This window comes from Ctenopharyngodon idella, chromosome 1, assembly GCF_019924925.1.
Source record: "Ctenopharyngodon idella isolate HZGC_01 chromosome 1, HZGC01, whole genome shotgun sequence".
Taxonomy (NCBI): domain Eukaryota; kingdom Metazoa; phylum Chordata; class Actinopteri; order Cypriniformes; family Xenocyprididae; genus Ctenopharyngodon; species Ctenopharyngodon idella.
The window spans coordinates 8,373,105-8,392,652 of NC_067220.1; the positions used below are offsets into that span (position 1 = coordinate 8,373,105).

At 38.3% G+C, this 19,548-nt stretch overlaps 1 protein-coding gene across 2 annotated transcripts in view; it reads left to right on the forward strand.

The window, feature by feature from the left end:
- The window catches only part of pard3ba (par-3 family cell polarity regulator beta a), a 166,673-nt gene extending 158,358 nt beyond the window's left edge, over positions 1-8,315 (forward strand). For both annotated transcript variants that reach the window (XM_051897448.1, XM_051897457.1), the window contains one exon: positions 6,059-8,315. In XM_051897448.1, coding sequence (XP_051753408.1) covers positions 6,059-6,416 — 358 coding nt within the window. In that variant the 3' untranslated portion in view covers positions 6,417-8,315. The remainder of the gene's footprint in view (positions 1-6,058) is intronic.
- Positions 8,316-19,548: the final 11,233 nt, after the last annotated feature.

Below are 19,548 nucleotides of genomic sequence, written 5' to 3' on the forward strand. Positions count from 1 at the left end.
ATTGTATTTCTGCCTATCTATCTATTGGTCTGTATATCGATCTATCCATTTGTCTGTCTATCTATCAATCCGTCCGTCCATCTATCCATCATCCATCTATCTATCCGTCTGTCTGTCTGTCTGTCCATCCGTCTTATCTGTCTATCTGTCCATCCGTCTGTCTATCAGTCCATCCGTTCATCTATCCATCATCCATCTATCCGTCTGTCTGTCCGTCCGTTCGTCCGTCTGTCTATCTATCTATCTGTCTATCTATCCATTCGTCTGTCTATCAATCCATCTATCTGTCCATCCATCCATCCATCCATCCATCCATCCATCCATCCACCTATCTATCTATCCATCTGTCTGTCTGTCCATCCGTCTATCTGTCAATCTAGCCATCTATCTATCTATCTATCTATCTATCTATCTATCTATCTATCTATCAATCCGTCTATCCGTCTATCTATCCATTTATCTATCTATCTATCGATCTGTCTGTCTGTCTATCTATCTATCTATCTATCGATCTGTCTATCATCCGTGTCTGTCTGTCCGTCCATCTGTCCATCCATCCATCCATCCATCCATCCGTCTATCTATCTATCTATCTATCTATCTATCTATCTATCCATCCGCCTGTCCGTCCATCTGTCCATCCATCTATCTGTCTGTCAGTCTATCCATCCGTCCATCCATCCATCTGTCTATCCGTCTGTCTATCTGTCTGTATCTATCTCTGTCTGTCCATCCATCCATCCATCCATCTATCCATCCGTCTATCTATCTATCTATCTATCTATCTATCTATCTATCTATCTATCTATCCGCCTGTCCGTCCATCTGTCCATCCATCTATCTGTCTGTCAATCTATCCATCCGTCCATCCATCCATCTGTCTTATCTGTCTGTCTGTCTGTCTGTCTGTCCATCCGTCTATCTATCCATCTATCCGTCTGTCAATCTATCAATCCATCCATCTGTCTATCCGTCTATCTATCGATCCGTCTGTCCATCTATCTATCCGTCTATCCATCTGTCTGTCCATCCGTCTATCTGTCTGTCAATCGATCCGTTCGTCCGTCCATCCATCCGTCTATCTATCCATCCGTCTGTCCGTCCATCCATCTATCTATCTATCATCTATCTGTCCATCTGTCCGTCTATTCATCTGTCTGTCTATCTCTATCTATCCGTCTATCTGTCTGTCCATCTATCCATACATCCATCCACCCATTCATCCGCCCGTCTTTTAGTTTGTCTATCCATCTACATACAAACTGTAATTTCCTGATCTTGTTTTTGTTGTGGTTTATTGTTTAGTACATTGGCGTTAGTCTGAGTCAGTCCATTAATCCATTCCCACTCATTGACTGGTCATAAGTTCATCCTGTTACTTACAATTCAACACACCCTCCTTTGTTCGCCCTTACCCACCAGCTGTTTGGCATTGTGTGTGCACGTCTGTCTCTGGGGGAAGACACAGGAGTCGAGGTCAAATTAGGAGCCAAGAGAAGAATTTCCTTCCGAACGTCTTGGGCAGGTGCAGGGAGCTCATGCAAACAGATTCCTCCCTTGTCGTAAGACGGAAAATATGTTAGCGGACGGCTCGCTCGCTCACACACAGGTTTCTTCGAGCGTTGAGTGTTGATTAGTGCTAGTGTGAGTGAGATGGATTGCAGGACTTGTCATTACTTTGTTTTTTACTCGTGCATGTTAAATCACACCACCTACCGCAGGCTTTAGTGTCTTTCACACACAAACCCAAGCTCAAAGACATTTGTTCACTCCCAAACAGGTTTGTGCTCTCCATCGCATTATTAATGCGAATTCAGAGACTCTTTGACCCGCAGTTGGTCAAATAAGCACATGTGGTGCTATAACACACACACAAACATGACCTTTACCATAACAGCACTTCCATCTCTTACCCATACACACACGTGCTGGTCCGCCAATCTCAAACACATGTGCTTATTCATACACTCCCTCTCACACACATAATTACAAACGCTTACACACATCTGGCCATCACACACACGCACACCCGTTGCTCACTCAGCTGTGACCCTAAGCCTCTGGGCTTACTTTAGGTCACTGGATCATGGGGTCAGTTGTAGGGTACGGCTGTAGTGAGTCGCTCACGCTAGAGTTCGTGTCCGTCCCAGCGGAGATGCAGCAGTGTGTAAGTCTGATTTAATTCTCAGCTGCCAGCATACAGTCTATAACCCACAGCGTTTCTCATTATGGCTAATCTAGCACGTTAACTTCGTCTTGAAGCCCACTGTATTTATCTCACGGTATAGTGTGCATGAGGTATGTGTAATGTATTCCAGACTAAATGGGGTATACATTATATATTCTAGTGTAAGTGATTTATATGTCATATATTCTAGTGTATATGAGGTATATGTTATTTATTGTGTATATAATTCAGTCTACATTGAATATTCTATTGTAAACAGGCTATATATTATGTATCATTGACTAAATGGGCTTTGTACCATCCATATTTTTTAGTGTTTGAGGTGTATGCATATGAAATATTCTAGTGTTAATAGTGTATTCTAGTGTATATATTATTATTATTATGTATTATTGTCTTATATTTCAAATGTTGGTGAAAATGAGGCATGTCATATTCTAGTGTATATGAGGTATATATCATGTACTGCACATTAAATAGGGCATATATTTTAAACTATATCAAATATTCTAGTGTAAATGGGGTACACATCATGTTTTCTTGACTTAAAGATATATGCATTTACATTGCAGATATTTTAGTAGGTTATGTCATAAATTATATTGGATATTATGACATAAATCATATTGTCAACTAAATGGGCTTTAATATATTATAGGGGTACAGTATGTAAATTATGTGATTTATGACACATATGAGGTATATATAATTTTTATCATATGTTCTACAGCGAATGATATTTATATAGGAAGTATATATCTTTCTACAGTAATTAAGATAAATATATTGTAAATAGGATTTCTAGTATACATGAGGTATAAATCATTAATGCTAGCATGTTTTATATATTATTTTCTAGTATATTGTATGTGAGGTATGTATTCAAATGTATATCATTTTCATATTCTAGTGTAAGTAGGTTATTTATGTTTAATAAATCTATTATTTTAAGTTAAAGTGATCTGTAGAGATATATATATATGAACAGTGAAGATTTAAGGATACATTCCCTGATGTCTCACAAATGTTCATTCCTGTTAAATCCACCTGCAATGATTAACTATTAGTTTACTGTAAACATAAAATTACTCTTTATTAAGGCATTTGTGTTATGAGTGCTGTCGACATAGTCGCTCTGAAAGGACAAAATGAAACCGCGTTTAGTAATATTAGTCTGGAGTCTTGAGTCTGGCTCTGTTGGCCTTTATCTGTCTCCAGCGTTTAAACGAACACACACGCTGCGTTTAGGGTTCAGACTGCAGTATTTCTGTTTCACTTGTTCTTGGGTGGTCAGAGCTGACAGACACACTACACACGCTGCTGACGGATTATAACCACACACACATCTCACAGTACACTGGACAGTCTACACGCAGCCACACACTTCTGTGTTTGTAACTAACTTTGACAGGTGAAATAGTGAACGGACTACAGTCACGCTTTAGAGTGAACTATATTAAACATCAACCGCTGCATGCATGAATCCTTCACACACGTGTTCTGCAGCGCAGGCTTTGACATAAAGGTTGCCGGCTCTCCCGTGCACACTTGGATAAGTAATGTAGGCCGCAACCCTGAAAATATTAAGAATGCAAATGCATGATGTAGTTTGTTTTTTCATATAGCATCCATTACCCTTCAATCTGCAGATGCCCTCCATTTATTCATGTAGTTTTGTAAAGAAGTCTTGCTTTTTATTTATTTATTTCTTTAGTCCTGCTGTAGCCACAGCTTTTATCCTGTTTGGCTTAATTTACCAGACGGCATACGACAAACTCTGTCCTTTTTTCATTTATTATTCACGAGTGACACGTTTCCTTTGAAAATGGTAAATAGTGCAACCTCTTTTTTTTTTCTGTTTTGCGAATCAGTTCTCTTTGACTGAATGTAAATGTTTAATTTGCAGGAAGTTTACACATTAAGTATTCCAGTTGTGGGGTTTACCTTCCTTCCCAATGCTGTTTACTTTTCTTTGATTTTGTACCAGAACAAAGCGGTCAGCATTCCCTGCTGAAGAGCATTTGTTGTGTTGTAAATGCGAACCCAACCTCTGCTGTACATGAAGAACTGGCTGAAACCCAACAGTTAGAGCCTGCTGAGTTCACTAGCATGGCATGATGGTGTGTTGGTTTCCTTGCAAGGCTTCTTAACTAGCTTAACCCGCAAGACTTCTTTGATAAACCAGCTTCAGAAGGTACCATGCTGGTTGGCAAGTTTCGCTGGGGGGTGGCATGGTTATGTTGGCTGGAAAATTGTCATTACTTACTATCCTCATATTGTTACAAAACCATATGCTTTTTTTTTTTATTCATGCAATGGAATAAACACTGAGAGTTTTAAAACCCTAAACACATCAGTCACGCTCCAGAAAAAGCAAAAAACATAATTAAAACAAGTAATCAATATATTTGACTATATATTTCGTTGTGACTATATAAGTCATATGACAGTTTTTGATGAACAAATGAAAATTTAAGTCGTTATTCTTTGAAAATCTTCTATTTTTCCACAGCAAATATGACCCCAAAAATGGGGCAAGACTGTCATTGAATAATTGTCGTATGACTTATCTGAAGTCAAAATAAGTTATCATAAAGTCATATGACTTTAGATGTCCTGGAATGACATTTATGGAATTTTTGGAGCTTGACTATGAACTGTCCTTGTCAAAATGTATTGTTTTGTATTCCATAGAAATAAATGACAACATACAGATATGGAACAACATTATAGTGGGTAAATAATGAAAGTAAAAAATTTCCGAACTAATTCCTTCATTAGCGGTTCAAGCGCATAGTGCTGAAATCCTGTTGTAATTGTTAGAATTTCCAAGAAATTTCCATAAAAGTTATCAGGCAGACCAAACCGTAAGTCGTAGAGACTTGAAACTTTGAGGGATGGTAGTACTCACACCATCTACAGTGTCACCAAGTCTCTCCCCAATCGGCCTGATGTTGGCGCCACAGCGGTTAAAAGTACATAATGGCTCATAACTCCTAAACGGTATTTTTCGTGTCTGATTTACGTAGAACTTCACGAAAATAGGTGAGCATTTGCGCCATGTGATTCTAAAGAAACTTGCAAACTTTTACAGAGATCGGATCATAGCTACAGCTGTTACAGTTTAAAAGGTTAAAAAAAAAACTAATTCCATGACAAATGACCTGAAAGTGCAGAAAGTGGTCTTTTTCCTCTCTGATGTATGTGTTTACAGGCTTGCTATATATTATGTAATCAGTAGTTCAAGCGTAAAGTGCTAAAACCCTGTAGTTTTTATTTTTACAGCTTTTTTTAGGCATTTTTTATTAACGGTTCAAGCGCTTAGCTCTGAAACCTTATTGTAATTGTTAAAATTTCCAAGGAACAGCATTCTCCCCTAAAAGTGATCGGGCAGACCAAACCATAAGTCGTAGAAACTTGAAACTTTGAGGGCTGGTAGTACTCACACTGTCTACATCGTCACCAAGGCTCTCCCCAATCGGCCTAATGGTGGCGCTACAGTGGTGAAAAGTATGTAATGGCTCATAACATTATCGTAAACAGTCTCAAGTGTCTTATATGATTGGAATCCTTGGGCCAAGATGAACAAAACATACGTCTCAGATTTGATTGTCACTCTGTGAAATTTTGGGGTATTTTGGAGGTATTTCATGTATTCCTAGGTTCTTAAAAAGCTTTAAAACATATATTTCCTTAGTAAATTGCCTGTTTTGTCCATAAATGGTCTTTTCCATCTTTGATCTAGGTGGTTACAGGCTTGCCAAATAAAACATAATACCTTTTTTATGCATGTGCTTAAAGGCCTTAAAGCTCTTGAACCGCGTTAATTGCTGCTGGCGGATATATTTAACCATGGTCTTGGTTTTCCAGGAGGATGCCCGTGGAGGACTACCCGAACCAGAACTGGTCCAGCCAGAGAGACCTCGTCCATTACTCAAACCCCATCTACGAGACCCATCGAGACAACTACCCTTCACGCTCTCCACGGTTGCCCGTACCCAGACCCATGGAGGCCACGGGCAGTGACTACCCTTCACCTCCAGTGCAACAGAGGGGTCCCATAAGGCAGGATGTCCCTCCCTCATCGAACCCAGGTGCCAGAGGACCACCGCGTTATGAAACGCTAAACCAGGGGAACTATCGGACGCCAAGTCCTGATCGCTATGGGCCATACGGAGATGAACAATATCAAGACCCCCGGCAGAAAAACCCAATCGGAGCTGTCTAGAGGAGGAGGAGGAGGAAGTAGGTTTGTGCTGAAAGGGCAAGAGGTTTTATGAAGCAGGTAATTTTGTTTATTTAAGGAGACACAGAAGGAACAATCTAATTAGTTTTCTTAGACTTATGAGAAGAAAAAGCAAATAAAATTGGCTTGACGTAGCCATCGATTACTCCAAAGTGAACTAGTTAAGTAAACTTTGTGATTTGTTTTTTGGATGTAAGCCATTTTTCCTCTTAATTAGCATGATGGGATGTGAGTATTACTCAGTTCTGGACATCAACTCCATTTTACACCACAGTCAGTTAAGTTTGAATTGTACAGCTTTAAGAAGCATTTAGGGTTTGTATATATGTACGCTTTGCATGTATTTAATTCATGACACCACACAAATGTGTATATGACGGTCCGCTGAGGTTAGTATGGCCATTTAACCCCTAGTTGTACCTTTCGTTTTGTTGATGACATCTTTGGTAGTCTCTAATTATCCTAAAATGTCAGATTGAGTGTTGTTTGTTTATATGTTGGGTGCCTTATGCTAGCTCTGGTGAGAAGTTTTTAAATGTGAAGAAATTTGCCATCAGTTTACTTATTTGGTGGTTGAAGAAATACATATAGGTATATATTTTTTAGATTTTTATTGCATTTTATTGCCTTGGCAGTAACCTTGTCACCCTACAAAACTCCTACATTAACATTTTGTGTTTTTTATTTCTATGAATCAATCCTAAAGTGTTCTTCTGTGCAATGTTTTAAGGGTAATACTCTCTTTCAATCACCTCTCTCCTTGATTCATTTTTGTAAAACTATTCTGAGACCCAAAAACAAGGAAACGGGCGAGGTTACACAAATGTCTGATCCGATATCAAAGTCTCCAACAACTGTTTTGACTTTCGTCACATCTCTCCTATTATCTTAGGTTTGCGATTTTAACATTCCAGGCATTTGTTTTTCCATTTCAGCAGCTTTATCGAAGTGCTGCGATGTGAAACGCTGCCCCCTAGGTGCAGTTCAACTCTCTATTCACAGAGCTTTTGTTGTTGTTGTATCAGTGCTTTAAAAGCAAGACTTTCCTGATGTCCTTGGTTTGTAAAATTATCTGTTTATTATAGTTAGAAGACACATTACCAGTCAAAACAAGAACCAACTTTTTGCACCTGCTTTTTGTTCAGTTTTTGCACATTTAATGCCTGAGTGGTTTGCAGTAAAATGGTCAGATTGAAAGTGGAGATACTGGGAACATGCAGAATACATGAAGTTTTTTATCTTGTACACATATGCTACTCTATCAACTATGGCTATTCAGTTGGTGTTCAATCTTAAGTCTGTCTTGTCACTGAAAAGTTTATTTCTATAATGTTTTTATATCACATTTTTCATTCAATTTTTATGGAAAATCTATCTTTGTGTTTATTTTTTATTTTACTTTTAATTTAATCTTTTTATACTTGTTTTTCTTTATTAACAGCTGTTGTCAATTTATTATGAAACTTAACAAAAGAGATAAAATATTGTGCAATTTTTCTTATTTAGCCTTTATTTGTCATTTTTTTTCCCCCTTATATTTTTATAAAAATCAAGATGCTGGTCTGCATAACTTGTGAAATCAAATAACATGGATGACAACACAATGTTTTGTTGTTTTGATACCTTATTATTACTGTGTGGTTTTTATTTTTAAAGCTGGGCAAATGTTGTATTAAATGGAAAGAAATGTGTGTTGCCACTATACATACGCCATAACTGAAAATGAATCTAGATGTTATAGTGCTAAATTTTGCAGTAAATAAAATGGTTATGACATCAGTTAAGAATGGTTACGACATTTTGGTACTTTTATTGTTTTTTATTTTAAATCAAATATTGTATGTTTTTTGTAAATAAAATGGTGTTTTGGTTTATGACTGATGATGATGACCTCAGTTTTGACATCCCTCGGTGAAGCGGTTTCGTGTTCATTGTGTTTGTACAGTCCTATAGCTTCAAATTCATAATGATGACTGAGTGAACATACTTATCTAACATTACTGATAATTACTCCAGCTGATTAGTACTAATTCATCCTCTACCAATTAAGCTACGGAGGGCTGCGCTGAAGTTATTAGGGTCTAATGGACCTATTTGGAAATCTTGCTGATTAAGAAATTTGGCATTAAAGTGTTTGCATTTATGTGGAGATAATTTCAGTTTAATTAACCCGTGGATGAGGAGAGAGAGAGAGATGTTAGGTGGGAATAAATGCATTGTGAAAGCAACAAAAGGTCGATCAAATATGAAAAGAGAGAAAGAACTGTATCTATTGAGTGATGATATCCGTTTAATCTTCATTATTTATGGAGAGGACCACCTTGCGTGGATATCATGAGCTGCAGTGAGTTTTTAAGGCGTCTGTTATACTGTTACACATGCGTTTTCTTTCTCAACTGTTTACGTTCACTTAAAACATAACTGACTGTGTTTACATGAATACTCACCAAGACCGGCATTTTAACATTATTTTGTGTGTATTTGACTGTTTAAGCGCAATACGCGTTGAAAAAGAACTCAATTTAATACTGAGAGGAGGATTTATGTGCCGCACTTTGGGTGTGAGAACAAAATCTGCGGGAATTAATAAAAAAAGCGCAATCCCATGCCGAAATTAATTAACGTTTTAAATCGACAGCCCTAATACACATACAGCCTAATACAATTTACAGTCCTAATACATTTTTTTTTTCTTTTAATAGTACATTAAAAACTACAAAAGTATACTTACGGCCCCTTTATTCTGCTGACTATTATTTTTGAAGTATTGGACCTCTCACTACAACAAATTTAATATACTTCTAAGACTCATGTACCATTCCCAATAGGCCACCTCTTAATGGCCTCGAAGCCCTCGATGACCTCACTATGAAAATGAAATGCACATTTCATCCCTCAGTGTTCTTGTCCTTCACAGTCATCACCCGTTTATTTCAATTATGTCCTCTCCTTTCATTAGCAAGTCTCGTATCTGTGCTGGTCTTGCCAGTTGAGTGGATTTTGCTCATTTCATTATGCCGCCATTATAAGAGTCTCCAGCGAGACGTTATCAGTGAAGCCTCAGAACGGACCAGCCAGGGTGTTTGGCTGAAGAAAGCGCTGACCTGCCCTTCACCTGCCTTAAATATTGCATGTAAGTGCCTTCAGTCAGGACTGCTTCATGTAATTGCTAAGAGCACACCTGTTTTACAGCGAACACACTCCAAGACATCCGTCCTGCTTTTAACTCATAAATCTGGTGTAACTGAAATAGTAGTTTGCTGAACATCTCCAATCCTTGTGCAATTCTGACTCTGTGCACATACTGTTCAATCTTCAGCATGTATTCTATAAACAAGCAGGAATGTCAATGTTTTGCTAACACCCAAACATCTAACTGTTCTTCCATCTGTTTCAGTTCAGACTCCCATAATTTCTTTGAGTTTGGCCTGCAGATTCATACAGTAAATTATCAAATTCTACACACACACACTGAGAGAGAGAGAGGGTTTACCATGGATTAAAACACCATCAACATAGGGATGCATGATATATCGGCCACCATATCGGTATCGGCCAATATACAGGTGCTGGTCATATAATTAGAATATCATCAAAAAGTTGATTTATTTCACTAATTCTATTCAAAAAGTGAAACTTGTATATTATATTCATTCATTACACACAGACTGATATATTTCAAATGTTTATTTCTTTTAATTTTGATGATTATAACTGACAACTAGGAAAATCCCAAATTCAGTATCTCAGAAAATTAGAATATTACTTAAGACCAATACAAAGAAAGGATTTTTAGAAATCTTGGCCAACTAAAAAGTATGAACATGAAAAGTATGAGCATGTACAGCACTCAATACTTAGTTGGGGCTCCTTTTGCCTGAATTACTGCAGCAATGCTGCGTGGCATGGAGTCGATCAGTCTGTGGCACTGCTCAGGTGTTATAAGAGCCCAGGTTGCTCTGATAGTGGCCTTCAGCTGTTCTGCATTGTTGGGTCTGGCATATCGCATCTTCCTCTTCACAATACCCCATAGATTTTCTATGGGGTTAAGGTCAGGCAAGTTTGCTGGCCAATTAAGAACAGGGATACCATGGTCCTTAAACCAGGTACTGGTAGCTTTGGCACTGTGTGCAGGTGCCAAGTCCTGTTGGAAAATGAAATCTGCATCTCCATAAAGTTGGTCAGCAGCAGGAAGCATGAAGTGCTCTAAAACTTCCTGGTATACGACTGCGTTGACCTTGGACCTCAGAAAACACAGTGGACCAACACCAGCAGATGACATGGCATCCCAAACCATCACTGACTGTGGAAACTTTACACTGGACCTCAAGCAACGTGGATTGTGTGCCTCTCCTCTCTTCCTCCAGACTCTGGGACCCTGATTTCCAAAGGAAATGCAAAATTTACTTTCATCAGAGAACATAACTTTGGACCACTCAGCAGCAGTCCAGTCCTTTTTGTCTTTAGCCCGGGCGAGACGCTTGTCTGTTGTTCAAGAGTGGCTTGACACAAGGAATGCGACAGCTGAAACCCATGTCTTGCATACGTCTGTGCGTAGTGGTTCTTGAAGCACTGACTCCAGCTGCAGTCCACTCTTTGTGAATCTCCCCCACATTTTTGAATGGGTTTTGTTTCACAATCCTTTCCAGGGTGCGGTTATCCCTATTGCTTGTACACTTTTTTCTACCACATCTTTTCCTTCCCTTCGCCTCTCTATTAATGTGCTTGGACACAGAGCTCTGTGAACAGCCAGCCTCTTTTGCAATGAACTTTTGTGTCTTGCCCTCCTTGTGCAAGGTGTCAATGGTCGTCTTTTGGACAACTGTCAAGTCAGCAGTCTTCCCCATGATTGTGTAGCCTACAGAACTAGACTGAGAGACCATTTAAAGGCCTTTGCAGGTGTTTTGAGTTAACTAGCTGATTAGAGTGTGGCACCAGGTGTCTTCAATATTGAACCTTTTCACAATATTCTAATTTTCTGAGATACTGAATTTGGGATTTTCCTTAGTTGTCAGTTATAATCATCAAAATTAAAAGAAATAAACATTTGAAATATATCAGTCTGTGTGTAATGAATGAATATAATATACAAGTTTCACTTTTTGAATGGAATTGGTGAAATAAATTAACTTTTTGATGATATTCTAATTATATGACCAGCACCTGTATGTTCATTTTTATCATTATCGGCCCGATAAGAAAATTTGGGAGATATATTAAAGCCGATAAATAATGGATTATTTCCACCAGGTGAGACACTTCAAATGCACACTGTTCACCATGATAGTTTTGAATTGCTTGAAATATGATTGGAATCACTTCAGAACAATGTGCAGCGAAAGTCTGTCATATATGATACATAAAATGATATAAGAACATTATAATTGTGTGCTTGTGACATGACTTTTAATGGTGAGACTTTTGTTTTTGTAATCAGGCTCTCAAAAATTATATAAAAATTTGGATTTAGATTTATTGGCCAATATATCGGTTATCGGCTTTCACATATAAAGAATTATCGGTTATCGGTATCGGCCAAAAATTTTCATATCGGTGCATCCCTACACCAAAATCTACTTTCAAAGAGGCTTTTGGACCTGGATGTGGAGACAGAAGTTCAAGTTCAGTTATACATACATTATATTATATATTAGATGTTTAACCCAAAGTATAGTTCACTTTTTACGCATACGCTAGTGTCAGCGTACAGTGCGCATGACCCGAATTTCGTCATCAGAAGAGTATGTGCATACTGTACGCTCACTGCCGGATTTTTGTAACTGTGCGTACTTGTATGCGCAGGTCGCACATGTGCATTTAATTTTTTTTTGCAGTAATTAGTTTATCCACAAGGTGGCAACAGTGCCCTGGGGGTGTCGATTCACAAGGTAGTCGAAGAAAACTTGCATAAACAGAACAGACCGGAACGCATGCAAGCTACAGCGATAATGGAGGCCTACATCGACGAATTATTGTGCAAAGAGGTTAGAAAGTACCCTCATTTGTACAACTCTAGCATGAAAGAATACAAAGATGGGTTGTAACTCATGGCGAGAGATTGCTCAAAACTGTGCATGCCTTGAACACCTGTGTACGCGTACTAGTCAAGTGAAGTATACTTTGCAAGGCTGTTCGTTCAACTGTGCGCGTAAACTTATACGTAAGTATAAGTAAGCATACCCAGGGCTTTAGAAACCCTACGTTACCAAGAAAAGAAGTCTAAAACAATGACTAAACGGCTAACATTACCAACAGCACACATGACTGAGGTGACATCAGCCAAAGTCATTTTAACCGTGATCTTCATACTATTGATTGTTGATGAAGAAGATAGTTCTTCACTTAAAATTAAATAGATCATCAATGATGTATGCGTATTTACATTTTGCTGTATCAGAAGCAAAGGTCAAGCAAATCTTACTCCTTTAGAATGACATGAAGCTTAATTTAGATCTATAGTACTCCATATACACACACACAGCTAATGACCTTCCTCAGCTGACCGGCTGGCATGGGCAGTTCAAGGGTGATGCCAGGTGTTTTGGTTGACAGAACAGCGCAGGCTGCTCGTGCCCCACATTTCAGCCGCAGTATCGGGTTCCTGCATCAGGATAAAAGGAACGCTCCTATTAGCTTAGTGCTAAGAGCCTGCGGCCGGCAGCCAAGAGATGTGTATCTAAGACTCACTGCATTGGCACTGAGGTTGGGAATGCGATTTTTCCTTACACACAAAGTACTGCAGTAATACCATGATATTCTCTGAAGTATCTTTTGGTATCATTTTAGTGTCATGGTATATGGATATGGTAATCAATCAGTATCATATATTGCCATGACTTAAAAAGTACCTTAAACTACCATGCTACTGACATGGTTTTTGGACATAATATTATTGAAAGTACTTTTAAGAAATATCATGGTAATATCATGGTACCACCACAGCACATTTTATATGGGAGCTTTCCGTAAGTCCAACAACATAAATGGTAAATTGACATCTCTACATGGTGTTTTTTGGTTGTTTGTTTGACATTTACCATATTAGTACTATGGTCTTTTTTGAAGTAACGTGTACTTTGACATCCCAACAGAAGAAGCTAAATTTATGTTTCTTTTGAATTTGACCTCAATATTTGTTTGTTGACACTAACAAAAAAGTATTATGTTAGTACAAAAACTATGCTACCATGTTTTTGTACATGGTACTGTGGTAATACCATGTTTTATTTTTGCACCATGATATTCTCTTCTTTCAGCATCATTTCAATAGCATGGTATGAATATGGTAATCATTCAGTACCATGGTATTGCCGTGACTTTGAACACGTGTGTATGGGCTCAATCTTTGGTCACGTGAAAAAAATTGCATCGATTGGCCATTTGGTGACGCTATAACAGGAAAAAAACATGAAAATGGCTATAACTACTTAACCGTTAGTCCGATTGACTTGAAAATTGGCATGCAGTGTCTTTGTCCAAGGTGCCATGATTGTCTTTGAGGACATTGGTGTATCTAAAAAAACATGGCCGCCATCGGCCAATGAATTTTGAGCACCTATTAGACAAGGTTAATGGAGGCCGATCTTAATGAAACTCGCTGGGCCTGTTTGATTCATGGCTGTAGAGGCCTGTGAGAAATTCGAAAGAAATCGGCCACCGGGGGTGCCAATTTTCGCACATGCCCATGACATTGTAGAACTTCTCATTTTGAGCAACTTTGCCTCTAGGACCGCCGCTGTCAATTGAATCGTTCATTAAATGTTGGAGATTATTTCAAAAACCTACTTTTGCGAACTAGTCCTAAGTTTTTGGCTCAACCTCGATAAAATCCCTGCGGCACAATTCTTGGAACTCTCTAGGTCAGGGGTTCCCAAACACATTCCTGGAGCCTCCCCAACAGTGCATGTTTTCCATGTCTCCTTTATCAAACACACCTGATTCAGACCATCAGCTCATTAGTAGAGACTCCAAGACCTGAAATGGGTGTGTCAGACAAAGGAGACATGCAAAATGTGCAGTGCTGTGGAGGCTCCAGGAATGTGTTTGGGAACCCCTGCTCAATAATTATCAAAAAATGTTGAACTTTAGCCTTTGGATAGCTATAGCTGGGTCATTTAGAGAATAGGCGTGGCAAAGTCTACCCAAAAGCCTATCGTTCCTAAATGAAAACTCAGAACTTCACATAATTAGGTGTGCACATGCAGTACATGATTCTAAAGAACTTTTATGGAGATCAGAACATAGGTGGCGCTATAACTGTTAAAATGCTTTAAAAACCATGTATTTCCTTAGTAAATTTCCTGTATTGGCTGTAAGTGGTCTTTTCCATCTTTGATCTAAGTGGTTACAGACTTGTTAAATAAAAAATAACATTTTGCACATGCATGCTTAAAAGCCTTATAGCACTTGAACCCCGATAATTGCTGTTCGCAACTATATTTTTGTTTTTGTTTGTTTGTTTTTTGGCATGACCAGCAGTACCATGGTATTTTGGGAAGTAAATCGTATTTTGACATTCCTAAATTACCAAAAGCCCTATATAAGATAAATCAATTCCTCTGATTAGAGATTTCAACCTCAAAATTGGCATTTGTTTGTTTGACGCAAACAGAAAAGAACCATGATACTATCATTTTTTTGTTGTTGATGATGGTGTTGTTGCTTATAGTACTGGTTTAAATACCATGCTAGGGAAATGACCTATACATTTTCATAAGCTCAACAAAACGAAAGCTAAATAAAGTGACACTAATATATCAGCCTCTTTGTTGGACATTACTGCGGTTTAACTTTGATAAAAAATGGCACAAATTTAAATTAGAAAATGTCCTGGGTAAAAGATTGATGATTACTTCACAGACTAATATAATATTGTTAGTAGTCTGAGTTGTGCCATCTTCAGTTGATATATTCCTGCAGACTCAGTCTGGATGGATATTCACCAAGAACTGCAACCAGTTCTAAAAAAAGAAGAACATACTGATTAATATAGGCATTGAACATGCAGATTTTTCTTCTGACTCATTTAGTCGATAATCGGGAAAGGGCATTTTTGTAAACGAAGCGGTATAGGCCTGTGTGTGTGCCTTCAATTAAATCATAGTTCTTGGACAAGACCTCTGCAGCCCTCGTAAATCACACTGATGGATCTCTCTCTCTCTCTCTCTCTCTCTCGCTCCATGTTTTTGCATTCCAGAATTCTCCGTCGCAGCATATACAGTTACTGTAGAAACCGGCACGCCAATCCGATGAGAGATTCCAGATGGAGAATTCCGCCCGACCTGGTACAGAGTCAAGGCACCGCCGGGAATGGAGCGCGTCATATTGGCACGAAAGCCACACATCTTCGTTTAATGCGACGTCGCCGATGACGGGGGGATTCATTAACAGCTGAGAAATTTCTCTTTCTCGTTAAGATGTGCAATTACTGTCTAATTGAGACTGGCAAAGCATAAATAAACTCTTGAGGTCACACTTGCTCCTCCAATTTCCCTTCAGACGGATCTAGATCTTGACTGACTTCACAAATTTGATTTCACGTTTCGCGCTTGTTTTCTTCTCCAGCTGGCAGACAATTGGCCGGTCAGGAGCGGAATTGTGTGATTTCAGGGCTCATTTCCCAGACAATTCCTAAAAGAGACTTTAAAAACAGCTTGGGAAACACTTTGCATTTAACAAAACATCAACCCTTGCTAATAGATACGGGCTGTAGCAGGAGAATCATTTTATTGCTCAGAGGTTGTGCTTTCAAATCTCTGGAGACTTTGTCTCAGTGTATATATACAGTATATATTTGGTCACACTTTAGTTTAGGATCCACTTCTCACTATTGACTATGACGTTTGCCTCAATAAACCCCTAATTACTGCTTATTAATAGTTAGTAAGGTAGTTGTTAAGTTTAGGTATGAGGTAGGATTAAGAATGAGGAATAAGGTCATGCAGAATAAGGCATTAATATGTGCTTAATAAGTACTAAAAAACAGACAATATCCTAGTAATATGCATGCTAATAAGCAACTAGTTAAAGGGATAGTTCATCTGTCTAATTTTTAAGGAACACTTGATACTAATGTAGTTAATGTCTAATAATGGCTGGTTTAAAGCACTTAAAGACATTTTCCCGTTTTCCGTGACCTAATCTAAAGTGAGAACTATTTAAGTTAATAAATTGTTAACCGAGAATAAAAAAGCATTATCTAACTCTTTACATATGAGCTAATTTAACAATAATAATTTGGTTAATTACAGTAACAATGCCTGATGAACTCACTATTTGTATATACTGTAGCTTATTAATATATTAACCATGTAGAGACTACAATATATTAACTATGAATTTACTATTTAGTTTGCAAATGATTTGTAAGTACTTTATCAGTAGTGTTACCCATAATCATAACTCATGTGAGTGGAAATTACATCATTTCTGAGATCTTTGCAGATTGGATGTAGTTAGTATTAGTAATTGTTTCTTATCACATTAGTTTCACACTACCAACTATAATGATTATGTTTGGGGCTATACTTTTAAAAACCATGTGTTTTAATCATTATTCATTGGCCCTGTTTACATTTTTGCAAGATTAGTCTACATGTTTGCATGAAAAATGCTCTTGATTATTCTGTTTACATTTTGCAAATAAATTCATTATCAAACCCTTATAAATTAGCATTTGTCAAGCAAAAATGTTCATTTACTTAGCACTGTCATATAGACATAACAAACCAGATTTTCATCCATCCACTCACACCAACCCCCCTTCTCCTTCACACACACTCACTCGACCCTGATCACCCGCGAACCCCGTGACCACCAACTGCTTGCCCTTCTCACTCACTCCTCTCTTCCTGCACAAACTTTCCATCCCTCTCTCATTCCTCTGGTTTGGGTTACCACCTCGCTGGGCTCTGACCGGCTTCACTGGACGCTTCAGCCGAGGCCTGGCATGGATTCTGATCTCACTGTATTCACTGAGTCCTACCCGTGTGGATCTTATTTATCACTTTCCATAGTCCTCATCTATTCCAGGTGTGAAATGGCAGATTGTTCCTTTTAACTGACTTGCGTACTTATAAAAGCTGTCATTACATTCAAATAAGGAATTTGTCTCATGATTTTTTTTTTGCACTTTAAAGGGATAGTTCACCCGAAAATGAAAATTCTGTCATCATTTACTCACCCTCATGTCGTTCCAAACCCGTAAGACTTTCGTTCATCTTCAGAACACAAATGAAGATCTTTTTAATAAAATCCGAGAGATTTCTGTTCCTCCATTGACAGCTACACAACTGACATTTTGATGCTTCAAAAAGTTCATAAAGGCATCGTAAAACTAATCCATATGAATTGAGCGGTTTAGTCCAAATTTTCTGAAGAGACTCAATCACTTTATATGATGAACAGAGTTATGCTTTTATTCACATTCAGCGCACACATCAGTTGGTAAACAGAAGCTCAAGCATGTTTGATTGACACGTGCGAGAACCAATGAGGTTCATTCTCATGTATGCAGCACTTTCAAGCTTCCGGAAGAGGTTTGTTTTCGCGCATCAAGCAGGTTCGGTTGAGCTTCTGTTTATGTTGGCTGATCAATGTTTATATGTGAATAAAAGATAAATTAAATCTGTTCATCATATAAAGTGATCGAGTCTCTTCATAAAATCTGGAGTAAACCGCTCAATTCATATGGATTAGTTTTACGATCTCTTTATGAACTTTTTGAAGCGTCAAAGTGTCTGTTGTGTAGCTGTCAATGGAGGGACAGAAAGCTCTCAGATTTTATTAAAAATATCTTCGTTTGTGTTCTGGAGATGAACGAAAGTCTTACATGTTTGGAACGACATGAGGGTGAGTAAATGATGACTGAATTTTCATTTTTGGGTGAACTATCTCTTTAACACAATTGTTTACTTTCTTAATGCATGTTCCTGTTTTTGTGTGTGTGTGTGTGTGTGTGTGTGTGTGTGTGTGTGTGTGTGTGTGTGTGAATTATTTGTTTGTGCATGTTATTACAAAGGGGGAAAAAAGGCCTTGAAATCTTTACTTACTCTGCCTTTGAAATGACTTTTCTTTGACAGATTATTGGATACTGTTAGCGTCTGGACCCATTCATGTTACGCCTACTTTTAACAATGCAATCAGTTCTGATGGATAAAATGAAGAATAACCAGATACTCACCGTGCCTCAAAAAATCTTCCAAATGAGGTGCGTAGACCAAAAATACAATCAGGAAAAAGATTTTAAAAAGCCTGCATACTCTAACAACGAGGGAAACCAACAACTGTGAGGAAAAAAACACTTTAAAGGGGTGGTTGATTATGATTTGACTTTTTTAACTTCAGTTAGTGTGTAATGTTGCTGTTTGAGCATAAACAGCATCTGCAAAGTTACAACGCTCAAAGTTCAGTGCAAAAGGAGATATTTTCTTTACAGAAATCACTTTTTAAAGACTACAACAAACGGCTGGTAGGGACTACAACGAGCTTCTTCCCGGGATAGCGACATCACAAACCCCAAAATTTACATAAACCCCGCCCCCGAGAACACGTTCCCATTGTAAGCGCATTACTGCATAATCTATATATTTTTGTTTTACAAACTGAGGGATGTGTCGTTTGTTTTCTGACACAATACAACAGATGCATGTGCAGTAACCATATATAAAAAAAACTCAAAAGTTGAGAACTAGAGCTGCTAATGTTTAATTTTTTTGTTTTGATACCATGAAAGTGTTGTTAATATTGATTCTGAATATTAATCCACAATCTCTTTCTTTGAAATAGAACATAACGAAGCTGAAGGAAGTGTCAAGGTCAAGGTCGCAGCAGAGCTATTGTGCGTTCAGAGCAACAACTGATAAGTCGTCTAAGATAACACTGTTGACATGAGCAAACGGAGGCCTGAACTGATTGAAAACACACCCACACACACGGAGCTAAAACATTCACACTTGATTTTGACCCACACACACACACACATCCCCGACAGGAACGTCCAGGCACACTCTCGCTTTGACTGCTACCGCTGCTCTGTGGTTAACCTGCGCGCTCCACCGGGGTCACGCCAAATGAAGTGTGCTGGGATCCGTGTATTTTTCAGGTCAGGGCTCAT